We start from the raw sequence: 23,383 nt of genomic DNA on the forward strand, positions 1-23,383 counted from the left end.
CGAAAACAGACGGATATACCTCAGACAAAAGTACCGCTCACATTTAGAATCTAGCTAAGAAATGCATGACCTATTTTACCAAAGTAACACTTTATTTTAATTTAATTAATTTTAATTAGGCAACTAATAGAATAATTAACAATCATGGAATTCATTTTTTATGTTAATGCATCTTATGTTACGTAATGTTGTGTAAAATGCACGTACCTTTCCAATTAATGTATTGCAAGCAAGAATGACAATAAATATAATACACTGACGCAGCTTAGCCATGTTTAATAAATAACTTATGGATAATTTTCAATAAAGATAAGTGTAATTGATAAATTTGTTTTAAAATTTGAAAAGTACTTTGAAAAGATGGCAAATATTCATCCTTATAACCTTATGAATACATACGGAGCTTCATGGCTGATTTCTTATTGTGTAAGTTGCCCTTTCTTTGCATGGAATACTTAGGTTAATCATTAATCTTTAAGTAGAATGCACACGTAATGTTAGAAATATTATTCATTTCATTTTCAAAATTTTTAATTTTTGAACAGGAATTGCGACCCACACCCACCAGATCAAAACCTATAAGTTAAAAATCTCCGAACTAAATAATAATGTAACTGATAAACTGATTAGTTAAAGAGTTTATCCGTCAAATAATAATAGGGTTGAGAAAATAAATTTACACCTCTGTTTGTACTACAAGTTCAATTAAAAAAAAATTCTTCAAAGCATGAAACAAAATAATAATAACAATTTATTATTTAAAATTTTTATTTCCTTAGAAGTTTTAGAGCAACTACTATGTAAATTTGACCGACCCAAATGTATTAGTGTGAAAACAAAACCTAACCTTCAATAAATGGGAATCCACTTATAACCACTGAAAACGGTTAGAAGCAAGGTACTTAGATTTCCATTAACTTGGCGAGAATAAAAATTGCGGAATAATTGAGTAGGATAAATTGATGGTCTGTTGATAAAAGTGTCGCTTCCGTTGATGCCAAAAAATCACTCTCTCTGGAAGGGGGAGAGAGCAATTTTAAAAATCCGGTTTGTAAGGATGATGGCCTCTTGTGGATGACACAGCCGCGAGCCCATCATCATACATTCTTAGGGCCATGCCGAGAACACCTTGGTGACACCACCCTGTTACTCAGATCCATCTGTCTCTCTTTAGAGATGCCCAATCATTTCTTCCTTCCGATACCTTGCATTGTTCTTCTCGTATCGTTGGTATCTTTAGCGGAAGGTGGTGAAAATTTTGAGAGTAAGTTTCTTTATTCGTTTATTTATTTTCTAGACGAGTTTCTGAAAAAATAAATATTTTTTTTTTTAAAGTGTGGATAAAATAAGTTTTATTATTTTGATACTGAGAATTAGAATATTTACTCAAATGGTGTTTTAATTAAAGTATGATTTTATTGAAGATTAATGCTTCTTTTATATATATTTTTTTTTATATTTTGGCGTTAGAAGACGAAAAAAGGAAACTTCATAAAGTGAAATTAGGATATTGTTTTTAATTTTACTAATTATTTTATAACAACTAAAAATAAATCATGATGCAATAGTATTTTAAATATATGAGTTTAATTTTTTTAATTTTTCAATTTGATTGCTTAAAATTCCTTTGAATCTTCAGAATTTATGTAATAATTTAATTACTTATAACTATTTTATTTATTTTCTTGCTGATGAATGATGTGAAATTTAATAAATAAATAAATGATAGCTACAGTCATTGACTGCAGCACTACAAATTTTATGTTTTTAAGCGTTTTTCTAAAATTTATTTTCAATCTGATTCACCAGTTTTCTAATATGCCGATTTATTGATTTCTCCAAACAATTATTCATGATTCATTTATTTGCTTATTGTATAATTGATTAATATAATAGGAAAGTAATTCGCTCATTCAGTGTCCTTTAGTTTTTAAAATTCCTTTCAAACTTCAATAAAATAATTTCGCTAAATTGGCACTTACTACATAATTTTACTATTCGCTGTTTTTTTCCTCTAATTTTCATAATTAGATTTATTAAAGCACATTTTAGAATGGGAATGATCCTTAAAAGAAATCTGTAGTTATAATTTTTTTTTTCAATACGAATTTGATTTTTTGCAGTACTAATTTAATTTTTTTATTAGTAATTTGATTTTTACAATACGAATTTGATTTTTTTAATACGAATTTGACTTTTTCAATACGAATTTGATTTTTCAATACTAATTACAGCCAGATTTGCTACCACCACAATTTTAATCACATTTAGCAAAAGCTTTCAACATCTATATAAACTACTAAGATTTAAACTAGACTTATATAGGAAAGTATTCTGTAATTTGTATGAAACAATTTGTAGTATTAATCCAAAGAAAAATCCGTTTTTCACATATTCCTCTTGAACGCTTTCCAGTAAAATGCTTTAATCTTGACAGTAACCTTCCTCGTATTTGGAACTACCAGTAAGTCAAATTTTGCTGAAGTAAAATGAATGGTATTGGAACGCACCTATGATAGACAGGACAGACAAACAAATTGCGATACTACGCAAAATTTTCTCTATACTTGAGATACGATGCATAAGAGAAAAGAGCTTTCACTAGCCAATGAGGTAATTCTGGTTTAAATCCCAGCGGAGACTGGTTGTTATTCTGCACCCGACTTGCACCGACCACAGTGCTGACAAAAAAAAATATCATCAATGGTAGACGGATTATGGGTTAGAGTTCCCATGTTGTCGGGCTGTCCGTGAGAGTTTTTCGTGGTTTACCCCTCCATGTAGCGCAAATGCGGGTATCAATCGAAAAGTCCTTCATGAAAGCTGGTTTGTCCCTATGCTTGATCCAAGAGTTCCCTTGTCTTCAGCAATGGGCCCAAAATTACAAGGTTAAGAAGTTGAACGTTGATAGTTATAAACATAGAATTGGGGCAACTGTTCAATGCGGATTATAAAATAAAATACTAACAAATTAAATTCGTAACAGTCAAGATGCGCTTTAATCGTAATCATAATTATTAAGCCTCGATTTATACCACAATCTTGATCTTATAATCATAATCTAATCTTCTAATCTCGACTGTAATAACTAAAAACAATAATATTTTTATCACAATTTTCGGTGATATAAGCTGCAAAGATTTTAACATATATCTTTATTAAGCCCACCTACAAAGTATTCCACGCAATCGAACCATAGTACTTAATTTCCAAGTGTTTTTTTATTTTTAGTAATGCTACCCACCGACTTTACATTTTAAAATTCAACAGAACAGAATTTTAGGAAGTTTAACTCCCCGAATAGAAAAAAGAGATCAACTATATATAGTTTTATTTACCATAAAAATTTTTGCTATCGCTTGCGGCCAACTTGTGATAGTCATGATTTTATCACATTCACGCAATTTTCCCGCTGATTTAGCACTGATTAATAAACGCTTCAATTTTGACTCCTTAAAATTCTCGTTACTTCACATAATTTATGTTTTCTGGAAAAATATTTCGAATAGGTACATAACTATAAACAGTAAGGGCATGGGTTTGGGTTTTAAGTAGCTTTCAAAACAACAATTCCTTACTCGTTATCCTACATACAACTAAAACTATCCTCGTGATTTTACTTCTGTTCACGTGACTTAAGGAATCTAGGAAGAAGCATGAAAAACTTGCTATTAACTTTTTCCGAAACTCGTTGCTAATTAAATAGAGCTGTAAGCTCTCAGATGTTTATAGACATCATCTTTTAAATATAAGCCTTAAAGCTTTAATATTAATCACATGAGAAAATTTGATTTTCACATACTATGTTTAAACAATACGTAATCGAATGTCCTGATGTTCACAGAGTCCTTCTTCGTGCTTTAAACTATCAATGCGCCAAATTTCCCTTCTATTGGATTAAAGGCTTTGAAGATTATATGAAATGTACGTTCCGCATGGTAGTCATGTGGTTAGAGGAACAGACTCCAGTACTGAGGTGTCGGGTTCGATCATCGACTCTGCTAAGACCCACCTAGTACATGTGATATACGTGCCTGTAAAATCTGGGGAATTGAGAGTTCCGTGGTCGGTCGCTTCGGAGTTCCATGGGTACAGGGATCTGGAGAAAATTTCTTTCCCCTTCAGATCTACGTCTAAATTGAGAAAGTGACTCTGTGAAAGAGAGTACTGCCATCGATCTTTGAGGTGCTCTCTTGTCAAACGAAAGGCTCACCTTCAATGCGCAAAAGGCCAACACGGAATTTACAGAGAAACATTCTATTTTGCATATCTGTAGACTATTTTGCTTTTTCTCGTTGTTTCAACTTTATTTATATGTAACACAAAGTAAACATTTATACCTTTTTACCACATGCCATAGGATGAGTTTGAGAGGAAAAACTACAGAATAGTATGAATCAAGGCTATATTACAACCCTCAAGGCTATACTTAACTCTAGAAATTAGTTTCACCTTTAACCTTCTTTAAATATGTTATCCTGAAGAAGTTATATTTTTTGAATTAAATATTTTCTTCACGTTGTAGAAACCTTTTTATTCAAAGCTTGTATAAGAATTTAAGGTATACGAATCTAATTGTTATTTTAATTCGACAAAAGGACTGAGAAATTAGTTGTCTTACAGAAACAGAGAAATCAGATTTATTATGATGCCTTCCAGCCAATCTTAGGTGTGGTCATAAAATAAATCTTGTCTAACAAAGGAGAACATAATAAATCAACTTAAGAAACCATTGAAAGGAATCGTTACATTTAGAAGTCTGATAAACAATCATATTCTAAACATGTTCATCTTTTGACAAATAGAAGCAATCATCTATTACACGTTGTTGATGTGTGGTAATTCAACCTCCAATTTATTGATTTCTTTTGAATCCAGTGTGAATGAAATCAATGTGAAACCGAGTTTATTGATTTCATCATACATTGGTGTTATTTAAACTGTTAAAGTAAGAAAATAATTAAATAAATGATTTTCTTTAAGAATTAATTACATTTATAAATTGATGTTAACAGTTAAGCTTTAATAATAATATATGTTATATGATCTTAATTAAATGCTTTAAAAGAGAACATAATAAATTGTCTTACGAATTTAATGAAAGGATAATTTATATTTTGATATTAGATAAACAGTCATACTATAAGCATGTTTATCTTTTGACAAATAGAAGAAATTATTATAAGCTGTCGATGATTAAACCATCTTTTGAATCATAATTTAGCACTGAATTTATCGTTTTCTTTTCATCTAACAATAATGTCCCTAAAACTGTTAAGTTAAACAAATAATTAAATAAATCATTTTATATAAGTATTAATTACATTTATAAAATCATGGTTGCATTTAAGCTGTACTATAAAATGAATATTATAAGCATGTTTATCTTTTGACAATTAGAATAAATTATTATAAGCCGTCGATGATTAAACCATCTTTTGAATCATAATTTAGCACTGAATTTATCGTTTTCTTTTTAACTAACAATAATGTCCCTAAAACTGTTAAGTTAAACAAATAATTAAATAAATTATTTTCTCTAAGTATTAATCACATTTATAAAATCATGGTTACATTTAAGACGTAATAATATAATAATATATATAAACAGTCATAATAGCGTGTTTATCTTTTGACAAATAGAAGAAATTACAATAAGCTGCCGATGATTAAAGCATCTTTTTAATTCTAATTTAGAACCGAATTTATCGATTTTTTTTCTATCTAACATCGATACCTTTTAAACTGTTAAAATGACAAAATAATTGAATACATTATATTCAATAGGAATTAAATACCTTTATAAATTTAAATTTATACTGCAATCTAGATAACATATATCATCGAGATTATAACCTTAATAAAGTAAATAAAATATTGTAATAAATTATGTAAAATATCTTAATAAATTATTTCAAATTAAAATATAATAAATTGTCGAAAGAATTCGAAGAAAGGATAGCTGTTATACTATAAACATTTTTATCTTTTAACGTATAGAAACAACTATTACAAGCTGTCGAAGATAAAAGCATCTTTTGTTTGATAATTTAACTTCAAATTTATCAATTACATTTTATCAAACATTGGTATTATTTAAGCAGTTTAAAAAAGCAAAACAAATCCATAAATAAATTATTTTCAACATGAATTAACTAAACTTCGAAATTTAAGTTAATACTTAAGTCTTAATAGTTAATTATGTAATTTTATAGTCTATTCGAAATTAAAAATGCTTTTTTTTCAAAATATTTCATCGAAATATTTTGAAAAAAGAATATCGAAAAGTTTCGTAAAATTAAAAAGTAGATTAGAATAATGATTAAAATTATAAATGATTCCTAGATTCATTGATTTAATCTCTGGTTAATTTAGAGTGCATTTACGTTTTACAATAACTTGTTATCTACCTAATTTTACTCTCATTTTTTCTTTCTCAGAGTGTGGCATCGGTCCTGTTTTGACGAGCAGGATTGTTGGTGGTAATGAAACAGAACCACATAAATGGCCTTGGCAGGTGAAAAGCATCACGTATTTTTCTTTAATTTTTCTTTCTTCTTTTTATTACGAGCACAGAGACTTTAATTATGAAGACAACGTTTGCCCTAAGGCACCTATTTTTTCTTTACGTTTGAGCGAGATATCAAAAAAGGTCTTTCTCAATTGGAGATTACTTTTGGAATTGTAAAAGCCATATAATAATACTGTTCCAAGATTGCAGTCTATTTAAATTACTCGGTGGGCGAATGACCTTAAGCGAAAATATGCAAAAATGAATAGCGTTCAAGCTTTTGAAACGCTATATCTATTACTTATGCTGGCAGTTGCATATCTAATTCATCTACCTCATTTGTTTAAAACATATTTGTGTTAGTTTATATGTTTTTATGAGGTTAAAAAAGGAAAATAATGAATAAATCGTTACTGAACGAAATCATGCCCGAAATTGAAACTTATATACCGACGCAAGTAATAAATACGAAATAATATATTTTCTTTAGTTATTGTTATTATTTGAGGCCATTCAAGTGACTTTACTTTGTTAGATTAAGCAAATCCTGTTTTTAAAAGTTCATTCCATCAAAATGAAGATTAACTGTATTCAGTAACGTTCAGTAGCATTTGTTACTCGAGGCCAAATCATCATAGCCTAAATTTACCACAATCACATGATTTTCTCCGTTACTTATCCTTCTGTGGGATGGTAAAGATCACTTTTTACAGTATCTATATTAAAACTTGCCAGTTTTGATGCTGTTTTAAAAGGTATTAAGCATATTTATAGTGTACGCATATTTGTACTTTTAGCACTTATCAAAATTGCGCCAACTTCCGTAATAGCAGTATTGCCAATCAAATTAATAAAGCATAGTTGGCGTCAATAATAATATGGAGATTTTTTCTATTCCTCTTAAACCATTTAGTGCAATTTCTGTGTTAATTTTGTTTGATAGATCGCAGTTCATTTTTTTATAAATACAATTTATTTTGTATATAGATTTTTTTTTTTATTTCGGAAAAGTGACTATGAGAATATGATGATTTCTTAAAACTGTTCTACTTTTCACTTTACATAATAGTTACTCAATTAAATATCTGACCATTCGATCTTGTGGTAACTATTTTTCATTACATATTCTGCATTCTCTTTGTGTAGGCCTCGTTAATGCTAACGCATCCACAATTTGGAAGAGTCGGCCATTGGTGTGGTGCTGTAATAGTTCATAAACAGTGGGTTTTGACAGCTGCTCATTGTATACTTAAGTGAGTATTGTATACTTAAGTGAGTTTTGTATACTTGAATGAGTATTGTATACTTAAGTGAGTATTGTATATTCAAGTGAGTATTGTATACTTAGTGAGTATTGTATACTTAAGTGAGTATTGTATATTCAAGTGAGTATTGTATACTTAGTGAGTATTGTATACTTAAGTGAGTATTGTACACTTAAGTGAGTTTAGAAATAAAAAATGCATTTTGACTTCGTTATATTAAAAAATGCCATGACCTATTCATCTTTTACGTATTTTACAGTACGTGTCTGATTTTAAAATTTTCAAAAACATGTAAAAAATAAATAAAATAAAAAGATTTTAACATTTAATATAATGCGATCAACAAAATTTGCGTAGAAGAAGAGAAAATACTGCCTATATCTACTTTTTACGTAAGATTTAGCGTAGTTTAACAGTCAGACTCTTTAAAATGCTCCGTGCTAATTGAAAAAAAAATCTTCAATATTTCTACTTAGTCTCATATTCTTAGGCTAATTACAATTATGTTATATGACATTCTGTCTAATTAGGAAATAAGCCAAGAGTTGATCAATTAGGCTGAATTTGCTTTGCAATGAGCCTTGTGTTTCGAGTTCTGAAATATGGAGCATACTTCCATAGGGAGTCATTACAAAGTTATTTTATCCAGCAACACTAAAGATTTGATTCAAAAGCTTGAAATAATGTGATTATACAGGGAGTGGACAAAATAATGGAAATACTTATACACTAATACATTTTTTCATATTTCTCAAGAAATATTCTAAGAATCATTTTATAACTTCAGATTATGTGATTTCTCATACATATCAATAAAGTTTAAACCTTTTAGAGGATAGACGGATCGATAATAAATTATAAACGGAAAATAGTTTTTCAGAACAATCTATGTCAAAAAATGTAGTAATAAATTTTTAATGTGCAATAATTATTTAGGTTATTATACGCAATAATTGCACAAAATTTCGTTAGCCTAGCTTGAATTTTTATGGAGATATAGACATTTTTTTATAAAATTCAATTTTTTTTGTCTTTTGTTTTTTTGCTGTAACTTCAAAAATATTCGATGAAATTTAACAAAAATTTTAGAGCAATTTAAAATAATTCTGAAATGCTTTCTTAAACCTGCTCATAAACGGAAAAAAATGGTATATATATTTTTTTCATTATGTTGTAGTCAATCGTATTTGGCGACTAATCAAAAAAAGTCCGATTTGAATGTCTCAAACATTTAAAAAGTTTCAAACAATTTTTAAAGTAGTTTTTTACATATTAAAATAAAGTTCGAAATGATAAATGATTTTCTACAAATATTTTTTTGTATCATAAGATAATGGAATATTTATAAAATTAAATAACAAATGGTAATACAATTCACTAAACGTTCGTACACGAAAAGGAAATTGCATAAAGTAAAAAAAAAACAGCCAAAAAAAAAAAAAAGAAAAAAAGAAAGACTTTTATGAGGGATGAACTTTAACACTGGTGTCGATTTTAATAAATATTGTTTAAAATACAAAATGAAATTTGTGCAAAACCTTTATCATTTTTGAGCTTTCTTTTCTAAAGTACGAAGAAAGAAAGAGAAAATTGCTTAAGACTTTTTAAATTTTTAAGATATTCAAATCGGATTTCTTTCATTAGTTGCCAAATACGATTCACTGCAACATTATGAAAAAAACAATTAATTTTTTTCCTTGTATGAGCAGTATAAACGAATTACTTTAATTACTCATATGTTGCGGTGTTTTAAACAAATTTTCCTCAAATTTTAAAGAAATAAAGAAGTTAAATTGCTCCAAAAATTTTGTTTAATTTTATTGAATATCTTTTAAGTTATAGCAAAAAAATATACTACAAAATATTGTTTCTTTCATTTATAAAAATGTCCATATCACCATAAATATTTAAGCTTGGTTTACGAAATATTGCGCTGTTGCTGCATATAATAGCCAAAATTACAAATTTATCGCTACACCTTTTGGCTTAGGGTATTCAAAAACACTATTTTTCGTTTGCAATTTATTGCTGGTCCCTCAAACCTTTAAGAGCTTTAAACTTCATTGATGAGAATGATAAATCGCATAATCTAAGTACTCCTAAATGTATAAAATGATTATATAAGTATTTTTGAGAATTATAAAAAAATTATTACTATGTAAGTGTAATTTCAAGCTTAAAAATTCCTCCCCCCCCAAAAAAAAATAAACAACCAGATGACTCTGATACTGTAAAAAAGCAACCCTGGTTCTGTAAAACAGAGATTTTCAAAAGCTTTTCAGTCACAAAGGATTTTTGAAAAAGTAATCGGAAAATTGAAATTAGAAATTCAACGCAGAGCGTTCAATTTCTACCTCACAGTTATACACTGCAATTAGTACAATACATAATTACTGTAATAATAATGTAATTAGTACATTGTAATTAGCACGACAAAATAGAATTAATGAGTCAAGGTCGCGTTTTTTATTTTAGCTTGCAGGACATATACTTTCACAATTAAAAAAATGTTCATTTCGGTTTAAATTTCCATTGCAGTCAGCAAACAATTTCTTTGAGATAAAAATTCATAAAAGAGTAAATAAATTCAAGACAAATATTAACGATGTACAATTTGCTGTTTGATTCAATTTGTTACCGACACTATTGCATTTATCAAAATTTTTTTCTTCGTTTAGTTAAATACGGATTTAATGAGAAGGACGTACTGACAACTCTTCAATAAAAAAAACTTTAAAATTCGTTTTATTTTCATTTTAAACATTCCTTACTATTTCATGAAGCACTGAGTAATGTTTTGGGAACCGTAAATACTTCGCGGAAAAGAGATAAAAAAAAACCCTGATCTAAAAGAATCTAATTAAAATCTCATCTTTATTCTGCCCTGCCTCAAATCACTAAATCACATCAATTTAAAAATATAAATTATTTGATTAAAACAGAGCAACCTTTTTTGAATTTCTACTGTAAATTTTCCATTATTTTTTCTTCGAAATTGATTCAAAATCAGCAGTTGTACTGGAAGCTATTGTTTGAAATTGAGTCAAACCGTGTAAACACTTTTCACTCAAACAATTCCCAGATTATATTAGTATTAAATTAAATTAATTTGCTCTATTACCAATTTTGAGTTAAAAAAAAAATCGCTTTTCTATATTTTGTTCCGTTTACGCATTAAGATGGTTAATACATAGCCTATCTTTTCATAAAAGTATCCTTGAGTAGTTCAAGGCTCCTTTATTATACAATGTGCCCAACTAAATAAAGCCACTTCGATTTTTCTGCCATAACTTGACGCTAAGAAGACAATGAGAACCAAATATCTTTATTGAGAACTTCTATAACTAAACATATATTTGCAAGACGTAACTCACTTCCTGTTTCACTTGAACAGGAAAAAATAATAAGTAAAAAAAAAAGAACAATTAAAGTGCCTGAGTATAGCAAACATATCCGTCAAGTATGACTTGAAATATAAGATGCTGCATACCATTTACTAAACCTCGGAGGAGAGTGCAATCAATGATATCCCACGTTTCATTGACGGCAACCTTCAATTCTGCCCCCTAACTTTTTAGTATATACAGTGTTACTCAGGACTGTTCTCACTTTTTCTTACGGATATATGTCAGGTAAAAGACCATGCCAGGCATGACATGCACCAAATTATTCTAACACCAACACTGTGAAAATTTTGCAACGTAAATGGCGTTTTTTCCCAGCTGGACAAATCCGATTTGGGGCATCCAGTTTTCTCTGAAAGCGGCAATTCTAGAATTTTTAATTATCAGCAGCCTTCATAATATTGATAATACTGACATAATATTGATGCTATTGTTCTTTTGGGATTGGTAAATAGTACGCAACAACACATATTTTAAGTTAGATAAAAAATTCGGTTATTCCATATTTTTTTTTCAGTTCAGGGGAAGCAGCAAGTGAATTACTCCTTGTAAGTATGTGTTTAGATATGGATTTCATATTGTATTTGTTTGGTTCTTACGTTTTCTTTGCTTCAGTTATGGAAAAAATCAAGGTGGCTTTATTTAGTAGGGGCCCATTGTATATGGACGCCTTTTTTTATATGGTTTTCTATAATAAAGGCTGACTAGAAACTGGCATAGATATATTTGGGTTTCTGTGTTATTAGAAAGTGATAATTAGTGTTTTAAAAACGATATATTGTGGAGACCTATCATCATAGAAGGTTATGAGGAAACTTAAACGAACAAGTCATTCAAATGGCTAAAAATGAAAATTGCATAAAATTTACGTTATTTATTATCATGGTTCCACAAAAAAGCTATTACAGACTTTCCCATCCATTTCTCTTCAGCAAATAAAATTAAAAAATTTTTAAATGGAAATTCCATGTTTGGAATCAAATTTCCTCCCTTGATTTAATGGGAGAAAATAGCCACTAGGCTGACAGAAACCATTTTTCCTTCATTTATTATAGCCCACTGTTCTCCTTACCTCAGCCAGTGTTTTGGAAGGTCAGAGTTGGCGAACACAACCTGAAACTCACAGAAGGTCCAGAGAAAACGATTCAAGTGTCTGAAGTTCACTTTAACCCTTGGTACCATGGTTATGACAAAGACATAGCTCTGCTTAAGTTGGAAAAAGAGATGGAATTTAATGATTATGTTAGAGCAGCATGCTTGCCTGATGAAGAAGCTGGATATTTAGGGATGAAGTGCGTGGCAACAGGATGGGGAAAAGTCGATTTTGGTAATTATTAACTATTTAAACCAGCCTACAGCACATAGTCGTATTAAACACCCTTAACCCTTTTTTCTTAGAATTCTTGTTGAAAAATAAAATTCAATAAAGTATGCAAATTATGGATCAAAAATTAGCCCTTTATAGACCCAATTTCTAGTAATGTGTTAAAATATTTTTTTGGATATAAATTGATTAGAAAAAGAAATTTACTTAGCTTATTACCAAAAATTATTTGGATTTTTAGAATTTTTTTTGGTGGAAAACTGGGTGGGATTTTAAAATTTTACCTACTGCAAAGTATTGGGTGTATGCGTTAGCTTTTGTATTCTAAAATAATATTTTTTTCTAAAATGATGTGTTATACCTGCAAATAATCTCGATGAGAAATATAAAAAACAAACATATAACACAAAACAGAAAATAGCCCCTCAGAGTAGGCCTTTTTACTTGATCCTACACGAACCTTTACTGCTACACACATTTATGTAAACAAAGCAATTTATGAGCATTTTTATTGTTCATTCTAAAGTTATAAGCAGATTTCCGAACAAATCATAGGGAAAAAAATAGATTCCTATCGAAATTTTTAATTTTTTTTAATTTTTGTGGGAAGCATAACTCTTGTGACCTTATACAGGTATTTATAAAGCCGCGACTTAAGCGAGACCGTTGAAATTTGATGAATGAACGCTTGAGAAAGACGAACTAAAAACAGTAAAACCTCTTTGATTGTCAGAAAGAGACATCTGCTATATCTAGGGATTGATATCTGCTAGGCTATGGGCCACAGTGAAATAAAAAAACTGATTATTAGAAAACCGCCATGTTTTTACAGGAAACAAAGCGAGTTTTGATGCTTCTATTTCCGCTTTCCTCGCAAGTGATTCGACTGCAGAGTTCAGCAACGAAAACCGGACAAACAATAACTATAATAACATAACTTTATTAAAAATAATAAATTAACAAAATATAACAAAGAAATACTAAAGGTGGACTTTCACAAATAAATAAGTTTCGTTGGTTTTAAAGTGACGACCGTTTGCAGCAACGCAGAGACGCAAACGCTTATTGAAATTTTCTGCAATGGGCCACAAGTCTTTTACCTTCAATATATCTTAGGGCCCTGAAGCAATTGCTTTAGGAAGATCAAACTTTTGTGTGTTCCAGCACAGGCCTTACTCTGGAAATTGAACCATACACTGTAATCCATGGGATTGATATTTGGCGAGTTGTGTGGTCACTTTTAAGATGATATCATGTTCAGAAAATGTCTTTTGCATCACTTTTCTGTCTTTTACGTCTTCGGAGCTGGTTCAGAGTTTTGTTGAAACTAAAGTTTGCATTATCAAAGTATTTTTGGAACACAAAAGTACAACAGCTTCTCTAGACCATACTGCTGGTTCACTTTGTGATTTATTTTAACTCCCTCAACACCAACACCAAGGAAATTCTGCCGCAAACCATTACCAACTTTAGATTTTGGCGATGTTCTACAAGTGTTTGGCGCGTTTCCTGACCAGATACCATCATTTTCGTAGTTATGAGGATTTTTTCTAGTCGTAGTTTAACAGCTGACCCAATTTTGTGCTTATGACCGCTAATGTTCATTTCCGTAGCCTTGTAATTTTTAATCCAATGCAGAAGACAAAATAACAAGTATTGGGAGAAATTCACCTTGGTGAAAAACATTTTGATTGAACTTACCCGCATTTGCGTTACATGGAGAGGAAAACTACGAAAACCTCTCATGGTTAGTCTGATGGCAAGGGGACTCTAACCCATGATCCATTAACCACTGAGGATATTTTATATCAGCACAGTGGCTGGTGCGAGCAGGGTGCGGAATTCGCATCGAGCAGCCATCGCTGGGATTCGTGCCCGGTTGATCTGATTGGAAGACGAGAGCTCTATTCCCTGAGCTACTACGGCACTATGAGTTTTTTTTTTTTTTACGGTAAAGAGCTTGTAAGTGAAAAAAAATCTCTCCCAAAGCTGACTTGTGGCCTATTGCTGAAAATTTTGTAAGCATTTGCACCTCTCCATCTCTGCGAAAGGTGTTAGTCATTTAGACCTAAAATATTATTATATTGATATAGTAGGTGTACAAATATTTAGATATTAGAGAAATAGTTATTCTTCATTGAAATTTCTTTAGTTTATAAAACCAATTGTTGTTAAATTTTTGCATGTAAGTGAAAAACTATTTTCTCTGGATTTTATATTTTAGTACTTATATAATTCTGATATCTAATGGAATTTTTTTAGTAACTATTAGACTGTTTTTTATAATATTAAAATACCCAAATGTATTTTTGCTAGTAATTAGAGAGTCAGAAAAATGCATGGGACACTGTCCTTTCACCTGTATCAAAGGGTTAATACAATAAAATTGCCTTAAAACTGATAACTTGCTTTATTGCTGACAGGAGATTTCCATTTTCATTATGCTGATTTAGTGAAGTTAATAGGTTCGTTTTTATTTATATTTCGTTTTAATATATTATATTCGTTTTTTTCCGCTGATGGCGAGTTCAACTAGACCCTTAGGATAACTCTGGAATGCGTTTATACAGTTATTTATGTAATAGATTGAATAAATTACTAGCTTTGACAAATTCAATTATATTCAAACAGCCATTTTCACTTGTTTTGTTCTTCGCTGACATTAGGGAAGTTAATATTTTTACTCCTAATTAACACCAGTGATATAAAAGCAGGGGAAAAAAACTTTTTTTATGTGCAACAATGTCTCCATCAATTATCTTTAACCTTGAGAAGAAGTTTTTGAACCCTAAGAAACGTCGTTAAATTGCGCCTTGGCATTGAAGGCTTCGCTCTGATTGAATTTTTTGAAAATCATGTTCTTGGTAATTCAAGATCGTTGGGCATTCTTTGGCGAAATTTCAAGGTTGGAAATATTTATGTTTTTTTTAATGTTAAACATATATGCGGCACCACACTTCTTATTAATAAAAGATTAGGGAAATTTCTCGTTATTAGTTTTTGAATTTTACTTTTTGTTATGTTAATGTCCAGCAATTTTCACCATCACAGTGAAATGAAGGACTTATATATTTTACTAGTTGTAAGGGAAGCTATAAAGCAAAATTTATTACTATTACAATTATTATTCCTACAATCAAGTGTAAATGTATGTCAGGTGAACCTGGAATTCCGTCCCAGCTTAAAACATAAAAAAAAACAACTTCGATGAATAAAAATAGCAATTAAAAGCAATGATCGAGTTACAATATATGGTAGATATTTTCTCATTATTGTTGTTATAATCAGGTATAAAAGTATATCAGGCTAATTGGAATCTCATTCCAACTTAAAATTATGGTAGAAGAATAAAGGAAGTATTGCGATAAATGAAAATATTAATTTAACAAAAGTGTTTCCCAAGTACGATTTAATAATAATAATAATAATAATAATAGTTATAATAATAATAATAATAATAATAATAATAATAATAATAATAATAATAGTAATAATAATAATAATAATAATAATAGTAATAATTATAATAATAGTAATAATAATAATAATAATAGTAATAATTATAATAATAATAATAGTAAAAATAATAATAATAATAATAATAATGATAATAATAATATTTTGTTGTTGCGAAGTTTAAAGACAATTGAAACGAATAAATTTAAAATTATTGTAATTGCGTAAATTCTGTGAAAAGGAGATTACATCTAATCATATTTTTGGTTACAAGATAAGTGACAATTTTTCAGAAGAGGAGCGCTAACTATTCCGGCACTTTAAAGATTCGGACATTTATTGAAATAAACAATATTATTATTTGAAATTAACAAGAATAAATTGTTTTCTATTTAATTATCGAATACCAGTCGTTTGGCCGCTAGGCCATTATACCATGGCATCGTCAATATTTCTGCACTTGACTAGAGAAAGAAGATAAGGCACTCGTCCAAATGCAAAAGAGTCATATCCTTGCTAGTCATACAAACAGATCCCGTAGAAGAGTCCACGACGACAATCAGGAGTCTAAATCGAAACTGCTACCGCTCGATAAAAAGTTGAATTTGAAACAATCTCCTGTGGTTTAGATTTGGCGAAGAGTACATTCCAAGGTTAGCCTGTCGAAAAATTCAAAGCCGTTTCACAGAAAGAAGCACTTGAAAATTTCCAGTTCAGTTGATTGTAATTCCAAATTATCAGAAGGTTTCTTGGGAACCAAAAATCACTTCTTGGCAAGATAGACAGCTTTCTTATTGCCCGCAATGCCACAGTTCAATGGAATCCACTGAACTACATACTCTCTAAGGTGAATTTCGTCGAATGTTGTTCGATTGTGAAAAGAATTGGCTGTAACTATCCATCAAAGTTGTTTTGAAATTTCTGATCAGGTAAAGAAAACAAAACTGTTCACAAACGATTCTAGCTGCTGCGCCCAGAGAAAATTCAGAAAGCGAGTCATCTGTATAGATATGAGTTAGGGCTTAAATTTAAGGGCTTTAACAAAGTATTTGCATGAAATTGTTAGAATAGTTTTCAAAGAATAAAACTCTTAAAAATACGTATATTTGGATTTTTCCCCCTCGAGCGCTATTCAAATTTTCTATACACAGTATTCATAATTTTTTTTTGAATTAAATGCAAGATTTTAAAATTAGCGAATAATTTTTTAAAATTATTTTAAAAACTGTTTGGAAAAAATAATTAATTTAATCCTAATTTAATCTAATTAATAAAAAATCTTTCATCTTGTCATTTTAAAAAACAGAAATTTTTTTCAGAATTTATCAGGAACTCTTTCAACCCTCTATAAATAATATTTTTGAATTTTTCAGGGTTTATAATTTTTTATTTGAATATTTTATTGACATAATTTAACTTGGTTATTCATTCCTTGTCTACGTATATGTTCGAAGTAATAAATTTAGGGTTTGTAAACGTTAATGTTGTGTGCTCTCTAACGAGTAAAAGAATATTTAAGAATTTGTTGTAGTGCTGCCATCTAGTAGTTAGTAAATATAACATATTTAAAATTGTCATGTTTAAATATTAAAAATATGATTTATGTTTATGTATATGTAACAAGCTTTTCCTTTTCCCTTAAACTAATAAATTAGAGTTTGATAAATTTAATTAAAAATTTCATTTTAATTTATCAAAATAAAAAAAATATTTTTAATTTATAGAAATTCAAAAGTTTTTGGATTTTGTTAAATGTTTTTTTTCCTTTTTAAAACTAGGTTTAAGAGAGTGTAAATTACCGGAAAAAATGGTCTAACGGTAAAATTTTTCGCTATTATTCAGTATTTTTTTCTCTGAAATATTAAACTCCTTCCTAAATAATATTTTGAACAGTTATCATACTTACACTGACTGCATTGGTCACATAAAGTTGTTTATAAAGATTTGCACTTAATTATAGCATGAATATAATCACAAGACATAAAGCCATCTCTACTCATTTTTTTAAAAAATAGGTCAAAAAATATATGAAGTGTTCTTTTGTTTATTTAGAATAAGAATTGGGTAATTACAATACAATAACAAGAAGATCTGACCTTCATGTAGATTTCAAGGTGATCCATTTTTAGAAAAATAATTATTTAATGAAACGTTTAAAGAATACTAATCGATGTAATTTTCAAAGCAAAAAAACCTGATTTAAAAATATGAATTCCTGTTTCTTTTTTTTAGCTTAATTTTTTTTAATTGTTCCCTATGTAACAAGGAAGTTTCTCACAATATTTCATTGTTACGCTAGTAGAATTATTAAAACTGCATTAATTAATAAAAACTCATCGAATATTACGCTTGCAAATTATAGGAAAACAGTTTAGCAGTAAATTAGAATCATGCATTGAACTAAAATGTAATCTTAAGAAAGGGGGAAAATTGGTTCAATAATAGTCGCACTAGAAAATACTTTAACTTATGCGTCCTTTTTTATAATATTTTCCATTTCTTTTTCGATTTTTCTTAGCTATTCGAAATTTGATGGAAATCATACAACATTATTTTTGATAAAAGAACTAAGTAGAATACCATGTAACTAACCACGTGATCAAAAAAATAAAAAATAAAAATAAAATAAGTTTAAATAAAATAATAATTAGAATTAATTAAAATAATAATTAAATAAATTAATTAAAATAATATTAATTAAAATAATATTAATTAAAATAATATTAATTAAAATAATATTAATTAAAATAAATAATAAATAATTAATTAAAATAATAATTAAAAAAATCAATCTTTGCTCTTGAACAATTTTAATTTAGTTTGTTATGGTTCACTGTAATCTAGAATTTAAATATCTACCTAACCAAAGGAAGAAAAGACAAAGTTAACCTTTACCTAGCAAACGTGTAAAACCCAAAATAAAAACAACAATTATTAATAATAGCCGGTAATATTTAATCAGTTTCTCCACGTGGGTTTAAGGTAATTACTGTAAATAGTTACTATTAATATAAATAATTTCTATGAATAATTACAATAAATAATTTCAAGACAGTTATGAGGTAATAATTAGAGCGTGAGTTAAAGAAAATTTAGTAACTAATAAAAATAATCGATTTACTATATTCGTAGATTTAAAGTGTACACTATTATATTAATATTACAAAAAAATATTATTATATTAATATTATAGTGTATAAGATATATATTTTACACTGCATAGAAAGGAGTAATTTATTTTCTGTATAATGTTCTACTGAAAAAACTCGGCACCGTTGAACTCGACTTTGTTCGGCTTTAAAAAAAAAAAAAAAGGCTTTACTGTTAGGGCAATTTGTATAGACAATAAATAATACTTGAAAATGAGTACCTGTAAACTTGTGTCATTAATAATACTATTTTATAATCATTTTTGGTGAAAAAAGGACAACGGTATAGTGAATACTTCTTTAATTTGGCACTTAGTAAGTAACTTCATTTTTGCTCTTGCTAATGACTTTACATTATTCGATTTACCAACAATCATTTTGGAGTAAAAATGGTTAAAAAAAATATGTGGATGCACATAGTTTTTACAATATTATTTCGTAACAGTCTTCTGCAGTAGTATTGGTCCTAATTATGAGGAAAAACAGAATAAATAAAATAGCGCAAAAGGATTTTGAATTATTTTCCTTGTATAGCAGATAAAATTTGCTAACTCATCAAGCAGCTAAGGTTAGTGTTTGCAACTTCATATTTCTATGTGATTTTTGATTCTTTTAGTAAGCCTGATTTGTGCTTTCATTTTGACCCTACTGTTTCAAAGTATTCTGTGTGTTTAATAATGTTTCGATAACTAAATCCTTTCAATTGTACTACATAATATTTCAAATGTCTGGTTTTTTTTCCAGATAAGCGAGGCTCCAATGTTTTACGAGAGGTAGAAATACAAATTTTCGACAATAATGTATGCCATCAAGTCTATTATCCAAACTATCAAATTCCAATTAAAAGCTGGCACATGTGCGCAGGAATCTTAGAAGGGGGTAAAGGTACATGCCAAGTAAGTAGTCTGTTTCTTTTTCTTCTTAAACTTGAAGAGTTTCGTTTTGAAACTACTGAAAATCTTTGCATAGTAACAAAATGATTTATATTTATCCTACAGGAATTAAAATATTTTCTGCCTTTAACTCCATTCTGTTGATTTTCTGAATAATCAATGCAACTTACAAAAAAAAAAAAAAAAAAAAAAAAAAAAACGAACAATTGAAAATTACCAATATCACAGCTTAAACTACACACTGCTAGAAATATAAAATGGAAAAAAATGGTAAAATAACAATTTATTTAATTGCTACTTTACCATATTAAAATAAATCAGTCAAATAACCATAAATAAGATTCCATTCAAACTGTTAACTATGAGAAAAGCCATTTAATAACCACTTTTACCTATTACGGTTGACAAACCAGAAATTTGTCACCCCAGTTAGACCCACCTAGTGAAGCCATTTAATTCCTTGCAGTTGGGTAGATATTATAATCGAGAAGGATAATTTGTCAATCTGATGACCGACAGAAGATGGGTTCAAGTTCGAGCGTTCACGTCACAATATTTTCGCCATTTCCTTTACAACATGAAGAGTTTCCAGTGTTCTGAACTTCCCACTTTGTGATTCTGGTCTATTACAATAAAATACTTTCATTTACGCATCGATTGCAACAGCATTAACTGCTGAACACAAAAAGTGTAGTATTTCCCATCCTTTTCAGCAGGTGAAGCAACCAGATTAACTAATTAAACCACATATTTTATGATTTTTCAACCACGTTAGCTGCAAATGGTGTAGAAAAACTGTATCGTTTTGCATTCATGTTTTTTTTTTAACTATACTAGTTGTAAACGGTTTTGAAATCGTAAAGGAAAAAAATGTTCTTTACCGTAAACTTCAATTAATTCGACGGTAAATTGTCCATTGATTGTTATCCAATTAATGGTTAATTGGATAGACTGACTACTGCCAGTTATTTTACTTTAATTTTAGAATGAAAATTTTAATAGTGCAAAATATTATTGCAGTTAATCACTTAATGCTGGCAGAACTAGACTTATCAGAATATAAAAATCAAGACTTCTTACTTTCCGATAAAAATTGATAATTTGCTAACTTTTGGCAACTTTATTAAAACGTTTACGACCATCTGGGACCCTTTTTAAATTTAAAAGGCTTACACTAGAGAGTTCTTTGAAACTTTATTATTTTTACGTATAAAGTCTTCAATAAAAGGCAAATCAATTTAGTAAGTTTAGAATGGCAACATTAGTGGAACTAAATGATTCGCTAAGTCGGTTTTTTGTGGTTGATTTGTTGTTATGAAACACTGTATAAATATTGAGAATGCTTGGTTACAGGAAGAGTTATTTAAAATTTGCCTTTTGACATAACAATTGTTCATTTAATTCAAATTTAGAAGTTAATAGTGGGAAAACTGTTTTCTTGTTTAGGTTAATTAAACGACTGACTTTATTTTATTTTGAACAACCGACCCATTAATGGATTTACGACTACGTAACACCATAAATGGGTCTATGTTCAACTCCATAACTTTATAATTTTGCACTCAAAGCAGAGCTAGCCTTCGTGGAGGACTTTTTGATAGTATTAACCAGCACTTGCACTACATCTAGAAAAAAGAAAATCACGAAAACCTCCCACGCTTAGCCGGGTGGTACGAGGATTTTTAACCCATGATTCAATTACCACTGAGAATATTTTTACATCAGCACAGTGATCGATGCATGCCGGGAACAGAACTCATATCGACCATTCACCACTGGATTTCAAACCTTGGCCACGTAATTGGAAGGCTCAATTGAAAAATCCCGCTCAATAGAAAAACACCGTCGTCATTTTGCAATGTGCCAGGCTAATTGGAAAAGAATTTAGACTTTTCCGATTCAGCGGACATTCTTATGATTATTGTATTGAGCCAAAATGGTTACTCTTAATGGTTACCACTGGAATTCAAACCTTGGCCACGTAATTGGAAGGCTCAATTGAAAAATCCCGCTTAATTGAAAAACTCCGTCGTCATTTTGCAATGGGCCAGGCTAATTAGAAAAGAATTTAGACTTTTCCGATTCACCAGACATTCTTATGATTATTGTATTGAGCCAAAATGGTTACTCTTAATGGTTACCACTGGAATTCAAACCTTGGCCACGTAATTGGAAGGCTCAATTGAAAAATCCCGCTCAATTGAAAAACACTGTCGTCATTTTGCAATGGGCCAGGCTAATTGGAAAAGAATTTAGACTTTTCCGATTCACCGGACATTCTTATGATTATTGTATTGAGCCAAAATAGTTACTCTTAAGTTAAATTTTTTTTTTTTTCATAATCACAAAATATTCACATTTTTTACAGGGTGATTCGGGTGGCCCCTTACAATGCTTGGTAAACGGTCAATACTATGTTGCCGGAATAACGTCCTTTGGTTCTGGCTGCGCCAAAGAAGGATATCCCGATATTTACACACGAGTTAGTTATTTTGAAAAATGGATTGAAGAGATTATGACTAGACCGTCACCTGGAACATAACTATTCTGCTTCATTTGATAGAGATGTGAAATTATTCAGTCCTCTTAAATTTTCAGGTAAACTGAAAGTTCTACATCTCAAGCATATTTTGTAACTGTTTCATTGTTGTACAATATTTTGTTGGAATTTTTATGTCTAAAACAGTTTTGTATAAACTTCTCAGATAAATTTGTTGCATATGCTTTATCGGAAACAGCTTTCAAATATTGATATTTAAATTAGATTTTTTTAAATTGATTTTTGATAAACAAATTTCAAGCTGCCATTTTTTTTTCATTTAAAAATAAACATCAGTAAATTTTTGTTTAAAGTCTCATAATCTTAATATTTCTAAATGACTGCCCTGAATATATATTTTTAAAATCTTTTAAGAAAGGGAGTAAAATAATCTGCACGCAAAAAGTCGCAAATTAATATTTGACGAATCATTATCTGCGTGGATCAGAAATATAAACTGGTTTTTCATAGTTAAATCTCTACTTTACTCTGTTTGACCTCGATAATGATTTGTTAGAGTTAGATGGTGATTTTTTTTTCTTTTTTCTCACTTAAATATGAATTTAAGACTCATGATCCATGTTTTTAATCCTTTTTTTACAATTATAAAAAAAGTATATTGAAAGTACGACTAATATGAAACATCTAAAAAAAAGGCTAAAAATTTCTTCTACTATTTTATGTTGTTCACTTGTTAATATTAGCAAAATTTATTTTTGTTACTTGAACAATTTTAATCGTTCATTAATACTTAATCAATGTAGCACAATGTTGTGATTTATTTATTTTGTTATTGTTTTTGTAAAAAAAATAAAATAAAGGGATTTTTGTTGTGTTATAAA

General features: G+C 29.2%; 1 protein-coding gene across 1 annotated transcript; it reads left to right on the plus strand.

Annotated features, from left to right (window-relative positions):
* Window positions 1–1,006: 1,006 nt before the first annotated feature.
* LOC107446841 (chymotrypsin-like elastase family member 1) lies at window positions 1,007–23,383 on the plus strand. Its single transcript, XM_043041982.3, has 6 exons — window positions 1,007–1,264; window positions 6,441–6,517; window positions 7,658–7,764; window positions 12,236–12,507; window positions 19,854–20,005; window positions 22,371–23,383. The coding sequence occupies exons 1-6, from the start codon at window positions 1,075–1,077 to the stop codon at window positions 22,542–22,544; spliced, it is 972 nt and encodes a 323-aa protein (XP_042897916.2). The 5' UTR covers window positions 1,007–1,074; the 3' UTR covers window positions 22,545–23,383.

The sequence above is a fragment of the Parasteatoda tepidariorum genome, chromosome 6 (genome assembly GCF_982258835.1).
Source record: "Parasteatoda tepidariorum strain Cologne lab strain chromosome 6, Ptep-v5.0, whole genome shotgun sequence".
Taxonomy (NCBI): Eukaryota; Metazoa; Arthropoda; class Arachnida; order Araneae; family Theridiidae; genus Parasteatoda; species Parasteatoda tepidariorum.